The sequence below is a fragment of the Phocoena phocoena genome, chromosome 1 (genome assembly GCF_963924675.1).
Source record: "Phocoena phocoena chromosome 1, mPhoPho1.1, whole genome shotgun sequence".
Taxonomy (NCBI): Eukaryota; Metazoa; Chordata; class Mammalia; order Artiodactyla; family Phocoenidae; genus Phocoena; species Phocoena phocoena.
In genome coordinates, this window is record NC_089219.1 from 142,164,443 (window position 1) to 142,177,932 (window position 13,490).

The 13,490-nt window shown below is 35.4% G+C and overlaps 1 protein-coding gene across 3 annotated transcripts in view; it reads left to right on the top strand.

Moving 5' to 3' along the window:
- The window catches only part of ODR4 (odr-4 GPCR localization factor homolog), a 34,670-nt gene extending 32,643 nt beyond the window's left edge, over window positions 1-2,027 (top strand). For all 3 annotated transcript variants that reach the window (XM_065884968.1, XM_065884976.1, XM_065884982.1), the window contains 2 exons: window positions 636-746; window positions 1,960-2,027. In XM_065884968.1, the coding sequence (XP_065741040.1) occupies window positions 636-746; window positions 1,960-2,027 (179 nt within the window). The remainder of the gene's footprint in view (window positions 1-635; window positions 747-1,959) is intronic.
- Window positions 2,028-13,490: the final 11,463 nt, after the last annotated feature.

Here is a 13,490-nt window from a genome sequence, read left to right on the forward strand (position 1 = left end):
AAGTACATAAAGTATTTTTTTTTTAAGATAGAAGCTGAGGTCATTGAATTGAATCGTTCTATCTTTTTTTAAAATTTTATTTATTTTTGGCTACATTTGGTCTTCGTTGCTGGGCGCAGGCTTTCTCTAGTTGTGGAGAGTGGGGGCTACTCTTCGTTGTGGTGTGCAGGCTTCTCATTACAGTGGCTTCTCTTGTTGCAGAGCACAGGCTCTAGCTGCGTGTGCCTCAGTAGTTGTGGCACGTGGGCTCAGTAGTTGTGGCTCGCGGGCTCTAGAGTGCAGGCTCAGTAGTTGTGGCACACAGGGCTAGTTGCTGTGCGGCATGTGGGATCTTCCTGGCCCTGGGCTCGAACCCATGTCCTCTGCATTGTCAGGTGGATTCTTAACCACTGCGCCACCAGGGAAGTCCCCATAAAGTATTTTAAAAAGTACATCAGTTTGATATATAGTCCATGAAATTTAATTTGCCTGAATTTGATAAAGAGCAAGTTTAAAAAGTAAAGTAGAAAAAAAAAAAGTCAAGTTGAAGGAAAATGGAGTTCACTGTATGTTTTTTATAATGTTCTTTAAAACTCATTTTTAAGCAGTAATTATTCTTATTTTATTTAGGATTTATTTTTATTATCCTCTTGCAGCCTGTGTAAGTTCCTCTATGAATACTGAAGCTTCATTGGACAACACAGATGATGAACCATCAAAACAGCCAATTAAAACTACAATAGTGTTGAAAATTCAGCAAAACATAGGTATTATATTTCTTCTATAACATTGAAAAGATGGTATTTTGGATTTGAGTTTTCTTGTTACTTTAAAATTATTTTCATTTCATTTCTTAAAAGAGCTAGATTAAGCTAGTATTTATTGAGTATTATAGAAAGTGGTACGCCCTGAGAGATAGAAAGATTTATAAATAAAGCATTTTCTCAAGTGCCCTAAAAGATAACACTTCCTATGAAATGTTTTGGTGTTTTTAGAAGAAACACATGTTGAGTTTTGGGAATCAATTAGTATAGTAGGGCCAGTGTTTTCCAAGCTGGTGTTCCCAGGATTGCTATTGTGGAAGATTTTGATAGGTGCTCTATGAAAAAAGTCAAATTCAAGTCTGGAAATCCTAATGTATTTTAGTATTTTAAAAGCTCCAAGAAGTGTGGCAGTCACTTTAACATTTTTCAGACTTATTGATCAAAGAACATGTAGACTTTTGTTTAGTTGAATGCCAATTTGAGAAATGCTTTATAAGCATTAAGATTTTTGACTGAGAGAAGCCAGAAACTTTGGTTATTTTTCATGTCAGTTACTCATAAGTTAAGTTAATTACCTAAATTCTTTGTACCTAAGTGTGTGTGTGTGTGTGTGTGTGTCTGTCTGTCTGTCTGTCTGGACTACTATGGTCAGTTTTCTTTTTGTTGTTGTTTTTTAACTAAAAATAGGAAAAAAAATTAAAAGTTACCAACCCAAGCTTAATAATTCTTAGATTTTAGTTTCTGTAGTTTTCAATAGCTATATAAATGACTTCACATGGTAATTACTGAGGACTCCTGCCCATTGGAGATGTCTTTCTGGTTTAAGCTAAGTAGCATGAGACAGCTGAAATGTCAATATAAATATTTATAGAAGCCTTTTAAAGTATGTATTAATTTGTCTCTTAGATGTGTGTGAGTGCACTCATGTATAAGAAAGATAATTTTTTATTTTAAGGTGTTAACGAAGGTGGTGAAGTATATGATTACCAGTCCAACTTTGTAAAATATAATTTTCAACCTATTGCTATATTTTCCTCTAAGACTTTGCTGGCTTTTCATGCCTGTATATTTGTGTGTGTAAGTATATGTATTTGTGTGTGTATGTTGTTCTTGTTGTTTAGGCCCATCAGTTACCGACATTTCAAAGCCTAGGATCACTTAAGCCTTTCTTTTGCTCATTCCATTTCCATTTGTTTTGTGTTTGTTTTACTTTTAGGTGTGATTGCAGCATTTGCAGTTGCAGCCCTTGCTGCGGGTATCTCCTTTCATTACTTCAGTGATTAGGGTGAGGCACAAAGAGCTTCCTGATCATCCAGAGAACACTGACCAACAATTATGAATAATAATGATGCAAACAATCCATCTGCGTCTAAGACAATAGCAGTCAGATCTGCTGCCATAATGCCTATTAGGTGTGTTTCTGACTAAAATGAAATCACCAGCTGCCTTGTTTAGCCCTGCTTATATTATAGGTGGCTCAGGCTTCCAAGAATAAAGTTATGAATCTAGATGGAAGTTGCATGTAACAAATCGTTATTATCTATTTTTTAAAATGTTCAAAATGATGGTTTATTTTCATAGGTTTTAGTCCTGTTGACCTGAACCACATATTGATCAGGACATTGGAAATTTGAATAGTCAGGGTTGACTGAATATATTAGTAATAGAACAATAGAAATTTCTGCAAAGTGGGGCAAAAACTTATTGGATAAGTTCATAGTTTAGGACCTTTCTATACTGATTCCAAAATACTGATTGAGTTCCATCTGAGGGGTAGGAAACCTCTCCAGACCTCTTGAATCAGCAAGGATTGTCATAAATCATGAGCTTTCTCTGGTTAGTATATCATAACCTAATATATTAAATAAGACTTTTGCTTCCAGTAATATATTAGGTACTGCAAAACAGCTAGATCCTGAATAAAATCTCCTTTTGAATACATTAATAGGCTCAAAGAAAGTAGGGGAAATCTCCAAGAACTACACCTCTATTTTTTCTCCCTGACAAAATGAACACGTTTTGATATGGAAATTGTGAAAACTATATTAAGCATAAGGTTGACAGTGGTTGCCTGGGTGACAAATACCAATTGCAGCACTGCCATATGCAGTTTTCCTTAGACCAGAAACAAGGAGATAAATCTGAATCTGAGATGTCCCATCCAGGACAGTTGAAGTGGGCCTCAGTTTGTAATACCCTATAGTTCCTGGCAGAAACAAGATGTAGGCCCCAGATTCCCATAGATTAAGATAAGCAATATTATTCATGGCTGGAGATGACCAGGTGCAAGTTGAAACTAGCTAGCTTGAGAAAGAACCTGTAGATATAAACTTTGGACTCAATTTTCCAAGGTCTTATCATCAACATACATGAAGGATGGAACCACAGACTGATCTGAAAAAGAAACAAGTGGAACTGCTTGATGAGAAATATGTTACTTGCAATTTAAAAAAAGAAAAACCCTTAGACATGTTGAATATCATATTAGACTCAGCTGAAGAGACAATACATAAACTGGAAGCTAGATATAAGGAAATTACCCAATGTGCAGCCAGGAGAAACAAGGTGCTAGAAAATACAAATATTAAGGAAAAGATAAGAGATATAGAAGGAAGAATTATGAATACTAGAATTACCAGCAGAAGAGAATAGAGAGGATGGAGGAGTGGCAATATTTGAAGAGATAACAGAATTTTCCACATTTGTTGGAAAAACACGAATTCATAAGTTCAGGAAGCACAATGTATCCCAAGCATATATAGATAAAATCCAAGCCTAAACCCAGTGTAGTATAACTGTGAGATACCAAACAGAGGATTCTTAAAGCAATCAAAGGGGGAAAAAGATTATCAGTGAAGGCAAGACAGATACTTCAGAAAGCTTCTCAACAGCAACAATGTACTCCAAAGGTGGTAGAATAGTGCCTTCAAAATTCTGAGAAAAACAGTTGTCAACTTGGAATCTGTATGAAGGAAAACTGAAATAAATATATATTCAAGTGAAAAACAGATTTTACCATCAGTGGAACTTCTTTAAAGAAATTGCAAAAGGATTATCTTCAAGAAGGAAAATAATTCCAAAAGGATCTGAAATTGAAGAACTAGTAAGCAAATAAATGAAAAACATGTAAATCAAAAGTGTTGTTTGTATAAAACAATCGTAATGAAAGAAGTGTTTATAAGAAGCAAGAGTGTAACTAAGTAAAACTAAATAAACATTTTATGCAACATTAATGTGGACTTTAAAAATAGGATATAATTGAAAAACTGGACAGTAGCTTATAAGATGGGGGGTGATTAGAATTAAAGTGTTCTGAAGTGTTTTATTATTCAGAAAATGGGTTAAGGTACTGTTTAACTTTGAAATTATGTTAAATATGTGTAGTAAAATTTCAGGTGTAACTGCTAAATAATAGATATGGGATGAATCATTCCAAAGAAAAAAGTTAAAAATATGGAATAAGAAGACAATACCTCAATACAAAAAAAAGGAAAGAAATTAGGGGTGGGGGAAGTACAAAATTAGTAAGATAAATAGTAACAAGTCAAATAATTAAAATAACTATGAATAGGCTAAACCCAGTTAAAAACATTGATTCAGTTTTTTAAAAATCAGCTATAGGCTGATATGGGATTTTTTAAAGGATAAAAAAATGCACTAGGCAAATAGTAAAAGAAAACTTATGTAGCTTTGGTGCTATCAACTCAAAATTAGACTTTATTATATTATTATTAAAGATGGAGAAGACCACTAAATAATGGTAAAAGGATCAATTTATTAGGAATATATACAATTTTAGATTTGTATATGCTTTATAAAATGGCCTCAAAATGTATAAACTAGGGCTGAACCAACAAATTAAACAGCAGTGGGTGATTTTAACAGCTCTCAATTACTAATAAATCAACTAGACAAAAAAATGAATGAAAACACAGTTTTGAATAATGCAATTAACAATGCTGATTCGATGAACATATTTAGAATAATCAACAGAATATTCTTAAGCATTGTGTATTAGCAAAAATTGACCATGTATTAGGTATGAAGTAAGTTACAATAAATTTCAAAAAATTAGTATTAAATAATAAGAAATAACTTAGGTTAATTTTTTTTAATCATGGTTTTACAAGTTTAAAAAAACTTCATAGATGAAAAAAAACCATAATTAGTACCTAATTATAAATACTACATTTGGAAAAATTGGGTGATGCAGCAGAAAGAGCGCTTAGAGGGGAATGGTTTTAAATGCTTAAATTAAAGGCTAAGTGTATAACTTAGGAAAAGGACAACAGAATAAACACAGTATAGAAGCAAGGAGTCAGAGGAAAGGAGAGAAATCAATGAATTAGAAAACATAGAATCACAACGTCAAAATTGTTTTCATGACAAAACAAATTGGCATATTTGAACAAGAAGAAAACAGAGCTAAAGTAAACAATATAAAGATTGAAAAATGGGTCCTAACCCACAGCAGAGATGAAAATGATAAGAGACTACCAGGAGCATCTTAATGTATGAAAACAGACAAAATAGACCAAGGTCTAGAAAAGTGCCATTTCCTTAAATTGGCTGAAGAAGAAATACACAAGCTACATGGACTTAATAGTATTGAATAGAAAATACTTTTAAAATTTTTGATAAAGAACATCTAGCTCATGCTTACAGATGTTTTACTCTTTCAACGACCATACTATTTCAACATATTATACAAACTCTTCCAAAGAATATATAATGAGGGAATACTCTTCAGCTCATTTTCTGAGGCCTGTATAACTTTTATTGATACTAGAACCAGACACATTTGGTAGGAGAAAAGAAAATTACAGACTAATAGCACTTATTAAGACAGATCTGAAAGTCAAAACCATTATTGATGAACTGAATTCAACATTATGTAAAAAAGGATAATGCATCATGGTGAAGTTGCATACATTAAAACTCAGGAACATGACAAGGATACCTATTATCACTACTTCTATTCATCAATGTCCTATAAAAAAATGAGTAAAAGACAGAAACCAGGTACCCTTAAACACATGAAACACATGAAAAGATGTTTAATTTCAAGTGATCAACTAATTAAGATCACAATGAATAATATTTCACCTGACAGATTGAAAAATTAAGAAATATGCAATACCAATGAAGAAGATGTACATCAAGAAGATATCTAAAGGTGGGGTTGTAAACTAATAAACTTTGGAAAGCGATTTGGCATTATCTTGTAAGGGTAAGCATCTGTGTACTCTAAAACCTAACCATTCTACTTCTACATACATACCTTAGGAAATTCTTGCATTTGTGCACAAGAGTACGTGTGTGGGAATGTTCAAGGCAGCCCTGTTTGAAACCACCCAAATGTTCGCTGACAAGAGAATAAAAAATAAATTGTGGATTTTGTAATTTTATTTGGCAGTGAGAATGACCTGAGAATAAAGTGATGATTAAATAAAGCAAGTCTTAGAAGCCTACATGCAGTTTTATAAAGATTAAAAACAAGCAAATCTAAACTATATTATGTTGGAATACATATATTTGTGTAAACTCTTTTGTTGTTTAAGTAAAGGATCATGTAAAAATTCATGGTTACGATTTCAGAGTGAGAGTGATGGCAGGATAGGAAGGCAAGAAGGAACAAATGAACAAATGAAACAGTATTGGTGATGTTTTAGTTCTTGAGTTGAAATGAGTTTTTCTTTAATTGATGTATAGTTGATTTGCAGTGCTGTGCTAATTTCTGCTGTAAAGCAGAGTGACTCAGTTATACACATACATACATTCTTTTTTTTATATTCTTTTCCATTATGGTTTATCCCAGGAGATTGGATATAGTTCCCTGTGCTGTACAGTAGGATCTTGTTTATCCATTCTAAATATAATAGTTTGCATCTGCTAACCCCAAACTCCCAGTCCATCCCTCTCTCTCCCCCGCCCCTTGGCAACCACATCTGTTCTCTATATCTGTGAGTCTGCTTCTGTTTTGTAGATAAGTTCATTTGTGCCATATTTTAGACTCCATATATAAGTGATATCATGTGGTATTTGTCTTTCTCTTTCTGACTGACTTCACTTAGTATGATAATCTCTAGTTGCATGCATGTTGCTGCAAGTGATATTTCATTCCTTTTTATGGCTGAGTATTATTCCTTTGTATATATGTACCACATCTTCTTCATCCATTCATCTGTCGATGGACATTTAGGTTGCTTCCATGTCTTGGATATTGTGACTAGTGCTGCTTTGAACATAGGGGTGCATCTGTCTTTTTGAAATATTGTTTTGTCTAGGTATATGCCCAGGAGTGGGATTGCTGGATCATATGGTAACTCTACTTTTAGCTTTCTGAGGAACTTCGTACTGTTCTCCATAGTGGCTGCACCAACTTACATTCCCACCAACGTTGTAGGAGGGTTCCCTTTTCCCCACAGTCTCTCCAGCATTTGTCATTTGTAGAATTTTTAATGATGGCCATTCTAATCAGTGTGAGGTAGTACCTCATTGTAGTTTTGATGTGCATTTCTCTAATAGGGATGTTGAGCATCTTTTCATGTGCCTACTGGCCATCTGTATGTCTTCTTCGGAGAAATGACTATTAAGGTCTGCCCATTTTTTGATTAGGTTTTTGTTTTTTTGTTGAGTTGTATGAGCTGTTTGTATATTTTGGAGATTAAGCCCTTGTCGGTTGCATCATTTGCAAATATTTTCTCCCATTCTGTTGTCTTTTCATTTTTTTAATGGTTTCCTTTGCTGTGCAAAAGCTTGTAAGTTTGATTAGGTTCCATTTGTTTCTTTTTTGAAATGAGTTTCTTGATCATTTTATTTACTTCATGACATTTATGTATGTGTTATTTTGGTTGTCTGTTACTAAAAAAATACCCCCAAACTTAACTGAAACAACAACCATTTCATTTTTCTAATAATTCTGAGTTGACAGGAATCAGTTGGCTGATTCTGCTCTACATGGTGTTGTCTAGAGCTACAATTTTCTAGGAACCTGATTGGGCTTGAAACATCCAAGACAACTCTTTCACATGGTTGGCAGTTGATGCTGGCTGTTTGCTGGAAACTCAGCTATCACACCTCAGTTCTCTTCATGTGTCTTGTGGTTCTTCTATCATGGTGGCTGGACTTCTTCCTGTCATGATGGCTGGGAGCCAAGAAGTAGCATCCTAAGTGTGAGAGTTCCAAGAAGAGAAAAGTAGAGGCTGTGGGTTCTCTTGAAGCCCTGGCTTGGAAGTCTCAGAACATCATTTTCACTATATTGTATTGGTCAAACTAATCTACAGGACCAGCCTAGCTCAAAGGGGACAGGGAAGAACCTTTACCTCTCAATGGTTATGCATATGCAAGAAGAAAAGGGCTTGATGGAAGCCATCTTTGGAAATTAGTTACCATAATATACCCCGGGTTATAGCAGTTCATGTTCCTGAAATGTGGAAAATGCATTCACCACCTCCCCAGACACCTGAAAATCTCATCTTGTGTTATCAGATTCAGGCTCAAGGCTCATAATTTTGTCATCTAAATTGGTTTCAGGTACACATGGGCAACCTTTACTGCAGTTGCTCTCAATCTAAAGATGCATGAACTAAAGAACCAAGTTTTCTTCTCCATACTCATCCAGCATACAATGGCAAGACAGGTAAGAGCCACTGTTGTTCAAAAAGAGGGAAAATTGGAGGTACAATGCAGTGAATGCTCCATAACAATTCTGAACTCCAGTGGGACACATGTCTAATTCGTCATGATTCTGTGAGCAGAGAATGTATGTCAATTAGAACCTAATTCTTCTTGAGAGTGGCCCTCATCTCTTGGCTCTTCCATACAAGATTTTGGCTCTACTCTCAGTCATTTTCCATGAGAAATGGCTTATATTTGAAGCTGAGTAGCTTTCTCAACCTGCCTCCTATTGAAGCAGGTTGAGAAAGGTTCAAGGCCCAGAAGCATCTTTTTATTTTGAGCTGTCTCTCCCTTTTAGACTAAACTGATGTAATTCCTTTTAAAATCATGTATTTACTATGAATCAAATTATCCATTCCATTAGACAAAAGGCACACCCACAAATGTTCAAGACGGACCTCTCTCTTTCTACTTTGAGCAGAGAGTCAAGGTGCTGAAGGATGATACCCTTAAAAATCTTAGATACCCATTGTCTAGCTAAGAGGAGTACAGTCTTTGCTCATAAGATTCTTGTAAGTCTTTTTGTATAGCTAAGAGATCTGTGAGGCACTGGCTTAAATATTTCTGAAGTCTTAAAGATTATTACAGCTGCACCCTTGATCCTAACTTACCCTGATGCTCTGTTTCACTAGCAATTCCCTAGATTTGGTCTTTGCCCATAAGGCATTTCCTTCTTGAGAACCTTTTGCTGTCTGGAAAAGGTGTTCTGGGTCCTTCATAAAATTTTTTATAAATTTTTCTCCAAAACCCAACTGTTTCTGATTTAGTTCATCTCTCTCTTCTCATATTTGATCTTAGCCAGCTAAAAGAAGTCAGTTGGCATTTTCAATATTCTGCCTGGAAATCTCCTCAACCAGATCCACAAGTTTATTAGGTTACTTCTTCCCCTTAGCAATTTCCACAAGTTTATTCTACCTTTCGCATTACTGTAGGTGAAAGTGTTGCTTTTCACAACAACAATTGCCTTTTAATGACAATTTCCTCATTGTTATTCTACCACCACTGTTTCCTGAAGGTTGTACAGCCATCTCCTTCTCAGTTCCAAAGTTAAAGCTACATGTTTTGGGTTTGGCCCAACAGAATCCTATTTCTAGGTATGAATCAACATCTATTGGTTATCTCTGGCTTCATAACAACCTCAAAACTTGTTGGCATTAAAATACCATGTTTTTGTGAGTAGACTGGCTAAGCTGAAAGGTTCTTCTTCTCCCCATGGTGTTGGCCAGGGCTTCAATTACCTAAGAACTGTGACATCCAAAATACCTGATCCACATGGTTGGCAGTTTATCTGTTTCTCCTCCACATGACCTCTGCATAGGTCTTAGGCTTCACAGAGCGTGGTGGTTGAATTCCAAAAAAAAAGCCCAAAAAATCAATGTTCAAAGAGGAAGTAGGTGGAAATTGTTAACTTCTTAAGGTCAGTGTTCAAAAGTGCTGGAATGTCATTCCTCCATATTCTATTGGTCAGAGCAAACAGGACCAGCCTAGTTTCCATGGGAGGGGAAAAAGCACATTTCTCAGGGGAGGAGCACATGCATACAGAGAGGGAAAGAGTTGATGGCATTCATCACTGAAGACTAACTACACATATATATATACTTTAGTATATGTCAAACTTTAAAAATGGTCAAGGGGCTTCACTGGTGGTGCAGTGGTTGAGAATCTGCCTGCCAATGCAGGGGACACAGGTTTAATCCCTGATCTGGGAATATCCCACATGCCGTGGAGCAGCTAAACCCATGCACCACAACTACAGAGCCTGCGTGCCGCAACTACTGAAGCCCGCGTGCCTAGAGCCCATGCTCCACAACAAGAGAAGCCACCTCAATGAGAAGCCCGTGCACCGCAACAAAGAGTAGCCCCTGCTCACCGCAACTAGAGAAAGCCCAGGTGCAGCAACGAAGACCCAACTCAGCCAAAACTAAATACGTAAAAATAAATAAATAAGTAAAATAATAAAAATGATCAAAAATGCAGGAGAAATGGGAGACTATTAAAGAAGTTCCCAGAGAAATAATTACTATTACCTAAAAGCATAATCCAAATATTATATTTACCATAGTCTGCCTTTTACTAAAATGCATTTGTCTGTCTTCTTTCTGTTATGATATTTCTGTGAAAATATAAAATATCTTCCCCTTTTACTTATTCCTGTAATGCTCAAATGCCAACTGGTTCAAAACCATATTACCATAATTGTTGGGGATCATCAAGTTCTTCTATTAAAATGCTTGTTGACTATTATTTAAAGGATTTGTCTAAATATAAATTAGCCAAAATAGTAAATTTTTCTTGATTTCTAATATTAACCTAATAAGTGATTATATTGGGAATATCAAATATGGTATTAAATATTAACTAAAGGTAGTCAATGAGTTCTCATATAATTCATAACCTCTTAAAAGGAAAATTAATATTTTAATGGGTTTTGATTAATTGATTAAAGACAGGAGAAAAAAGTGGAGTTAGAAATGACAGTTATTTTTCTTGGCTTTTGCCACTTCTAAAGTGTTTTCACATACGTTATCTCCTTGGATTTTTACAACACTCTTCTGTTGTAAGCAGAGCAAGAATTTGTTGAATGGATCCAAATTTGATGGATACAATTGAAGTACACATTGATTTTTTTAAAAAACACCTTTATTGGAGTATAATTGCTTTACAATGTTGTGTTAGTTGCTGCTGTATAACAAAGTGAATAAGCTATATGTGTACATATATCCCCATATCCCCTCCCTCTTGCATCTCTCTCACACCCTCCCTATTTCCCTCTAGGTGGTCACAAAGCACCGAGCTGATTTCCCTGTGCTATGCGGCTGCTTCCCACTAGCTATCTCTTTTACATTTGATAGTGTATATATGTCCATGCCACTCGCTCACTTTGTCCCAGCTTACCCTTCCCCCTCCCCGTTTCCTCAAGTCCATTCTCTATGTCTGCATCTTTATTCCTGTCCTGACCCTAGGTTCATCAGAACCTTTTTTTTTTTTTTCAGATTCCATACATATGTGTTAGCATACTGTATTTGTTTTTGTCTTTCTGACTTACTTCACTCTGTATGACAGACTCTAGGTCCATCCACCTCACTACAAATAACTCAATTTCGTTTCTGTTTATGGCTGAGTAGTATTCCATTGTATATATGTGCCACATCTTCTTTATCCATTCATTTGTTGATGGACACCTAGATTGCTTCCATGTCCTGGCTATTGTAAATAGTGCTGAAATGAACATTGTGGTACATGACTATTTTTGAATTATGGTTTTCTCAGGGTATATGCCCAGTAGTGGGGTTGCTGGGTCATATGGTAGTTCTATTTTTAGTTTTTTAAGGAACTTCCATACTGTTCTCCATAGTGGCTGTATCAATTTACATCCCAACAACAGTGCAAGAGGGTTCCTTTTTCTCCAAACCCTCTCCAGCATTTATTGTTTGTAGATTTTTTTGATGATCGCCATTCTGACTGGTGTGAGGTGATACCTCATTGTAGTTTTGATTTGCATCTCTCTAATGATTAGTGATGTTGAACATCCTTTCATGTGTCTGTTGGCAATCTGTATATCTTCTTTGGAGGAAGGTCTATTTAGATCTTCTGCCCATTTTTGGATTGAGTTGTTTGTTTATTATTCAGCTGCCTGAGCTGCTTGTATATTTTGGAGATTAATCCTTTGTTCATTTCTTCATTTGCAAATATTTTCTCCCATTCTGAGAGTTGTCTTTCCGTCTTGTTTATGGTTTCCTTTGCTGTGCAAAAGCTTTTAAGGTTCATTAGGTCCCATTTGTTTATTTTTGTTTTTATTTCCATTTCTCTAGGAGGTGGGTCAAAAAGTATCTTGCCATGATTTATGTCAAAGAGTGTTCTTCCTATGTTTTCCTCTAAGAGTTTTATAGTGTCTGGCCTTACATTTAGGTCTTTAATCCATTTTGAGTTTATTTTTGTGTATGGTGTTGGAGAGTGTTCTAATTTCATTCTTTTACATGTAGTTGTCTAGTTTTCCCAGCACCACTTACTGAAGAGGCTGTCTTTTCTCCATTGTATATTCTTGCATCCATTATCAAAGATAAGATGACCATATGTGCATGGGTTTAGTGCTGGGCTTTCTATCCTGTTCCATTGATCTATATTTCTGTTTTTGTGCCAGTACCATACTCTCTTGATTACTGTAGCTTTGTAGTATGGTCTGAAGTCACAGAGACTGTTTCCTCCAACTCTGTTTTTCTTTCTCAAGGTTGCTTTGAGAAAGCAAAGCAATTTGGGGTCTTATGTTTTGTACAAATTGTGAAATTTTTTGTTCTACTTCTGTGAAAAATGCCATTGGTATTTTGATAGGGATTGCATTCAATCTGTAGATTGCTTTGGGTAGTATAGTCATTTTCACAATGTTGATTCTTCTAATCCAAGAACATGGTATATCTCTCCATCTGTTTGTATCATCTTTAATTACTTTCATCAGTGTCTTATAGTTTTCTGCATACAGGTCTTTTGTCTCTTTAGGTAGGTTTATTCCTAGGTATTTTATTCTTTTTGTTGCAGTGGTAAATAGGAGTGTTTCCTTGATTTCTCTTTCAGATTTTTCATCATTAGTGTATAGGAATGCAAGAGATTTCTGTGCATTAATTTTGTAACCTGCTACTTTACCAAATTCATTGACTAGCTCTAGTACTTTTCTGGTGGCATCTTTAGGATTCTCTATGTATAGTATCATGTAATCTGAAAACAGTGACAACTTTACTTCTTCTTTTCCATTTTGGATTCATTTGACTTCTTTTTCTTCTCTGATTGCTGTGGCTAAAAGTTTCAAAACTGTTGAATAATAGTGGTGAGAGTGGGCATCCTTGTTGCTGATTTTAGAGGAAATGGTTTCAGTTTTTCACCATTGAGAACAATGTTGGCTGTGAGTTTGTCATGTATGGCCTTTATTATGTTGAGTAAGTTCCCACTATGCCTACTTTCTGGAGAGTTTTTATCATAGATGGGTGTTGAATTTTGTCGAAATGTTTTCCTGCGTCTATTGAGATTATCATATGGTTTTTGGTCTGTAGTTTTCTTTTTTTGTGACATCTTTGA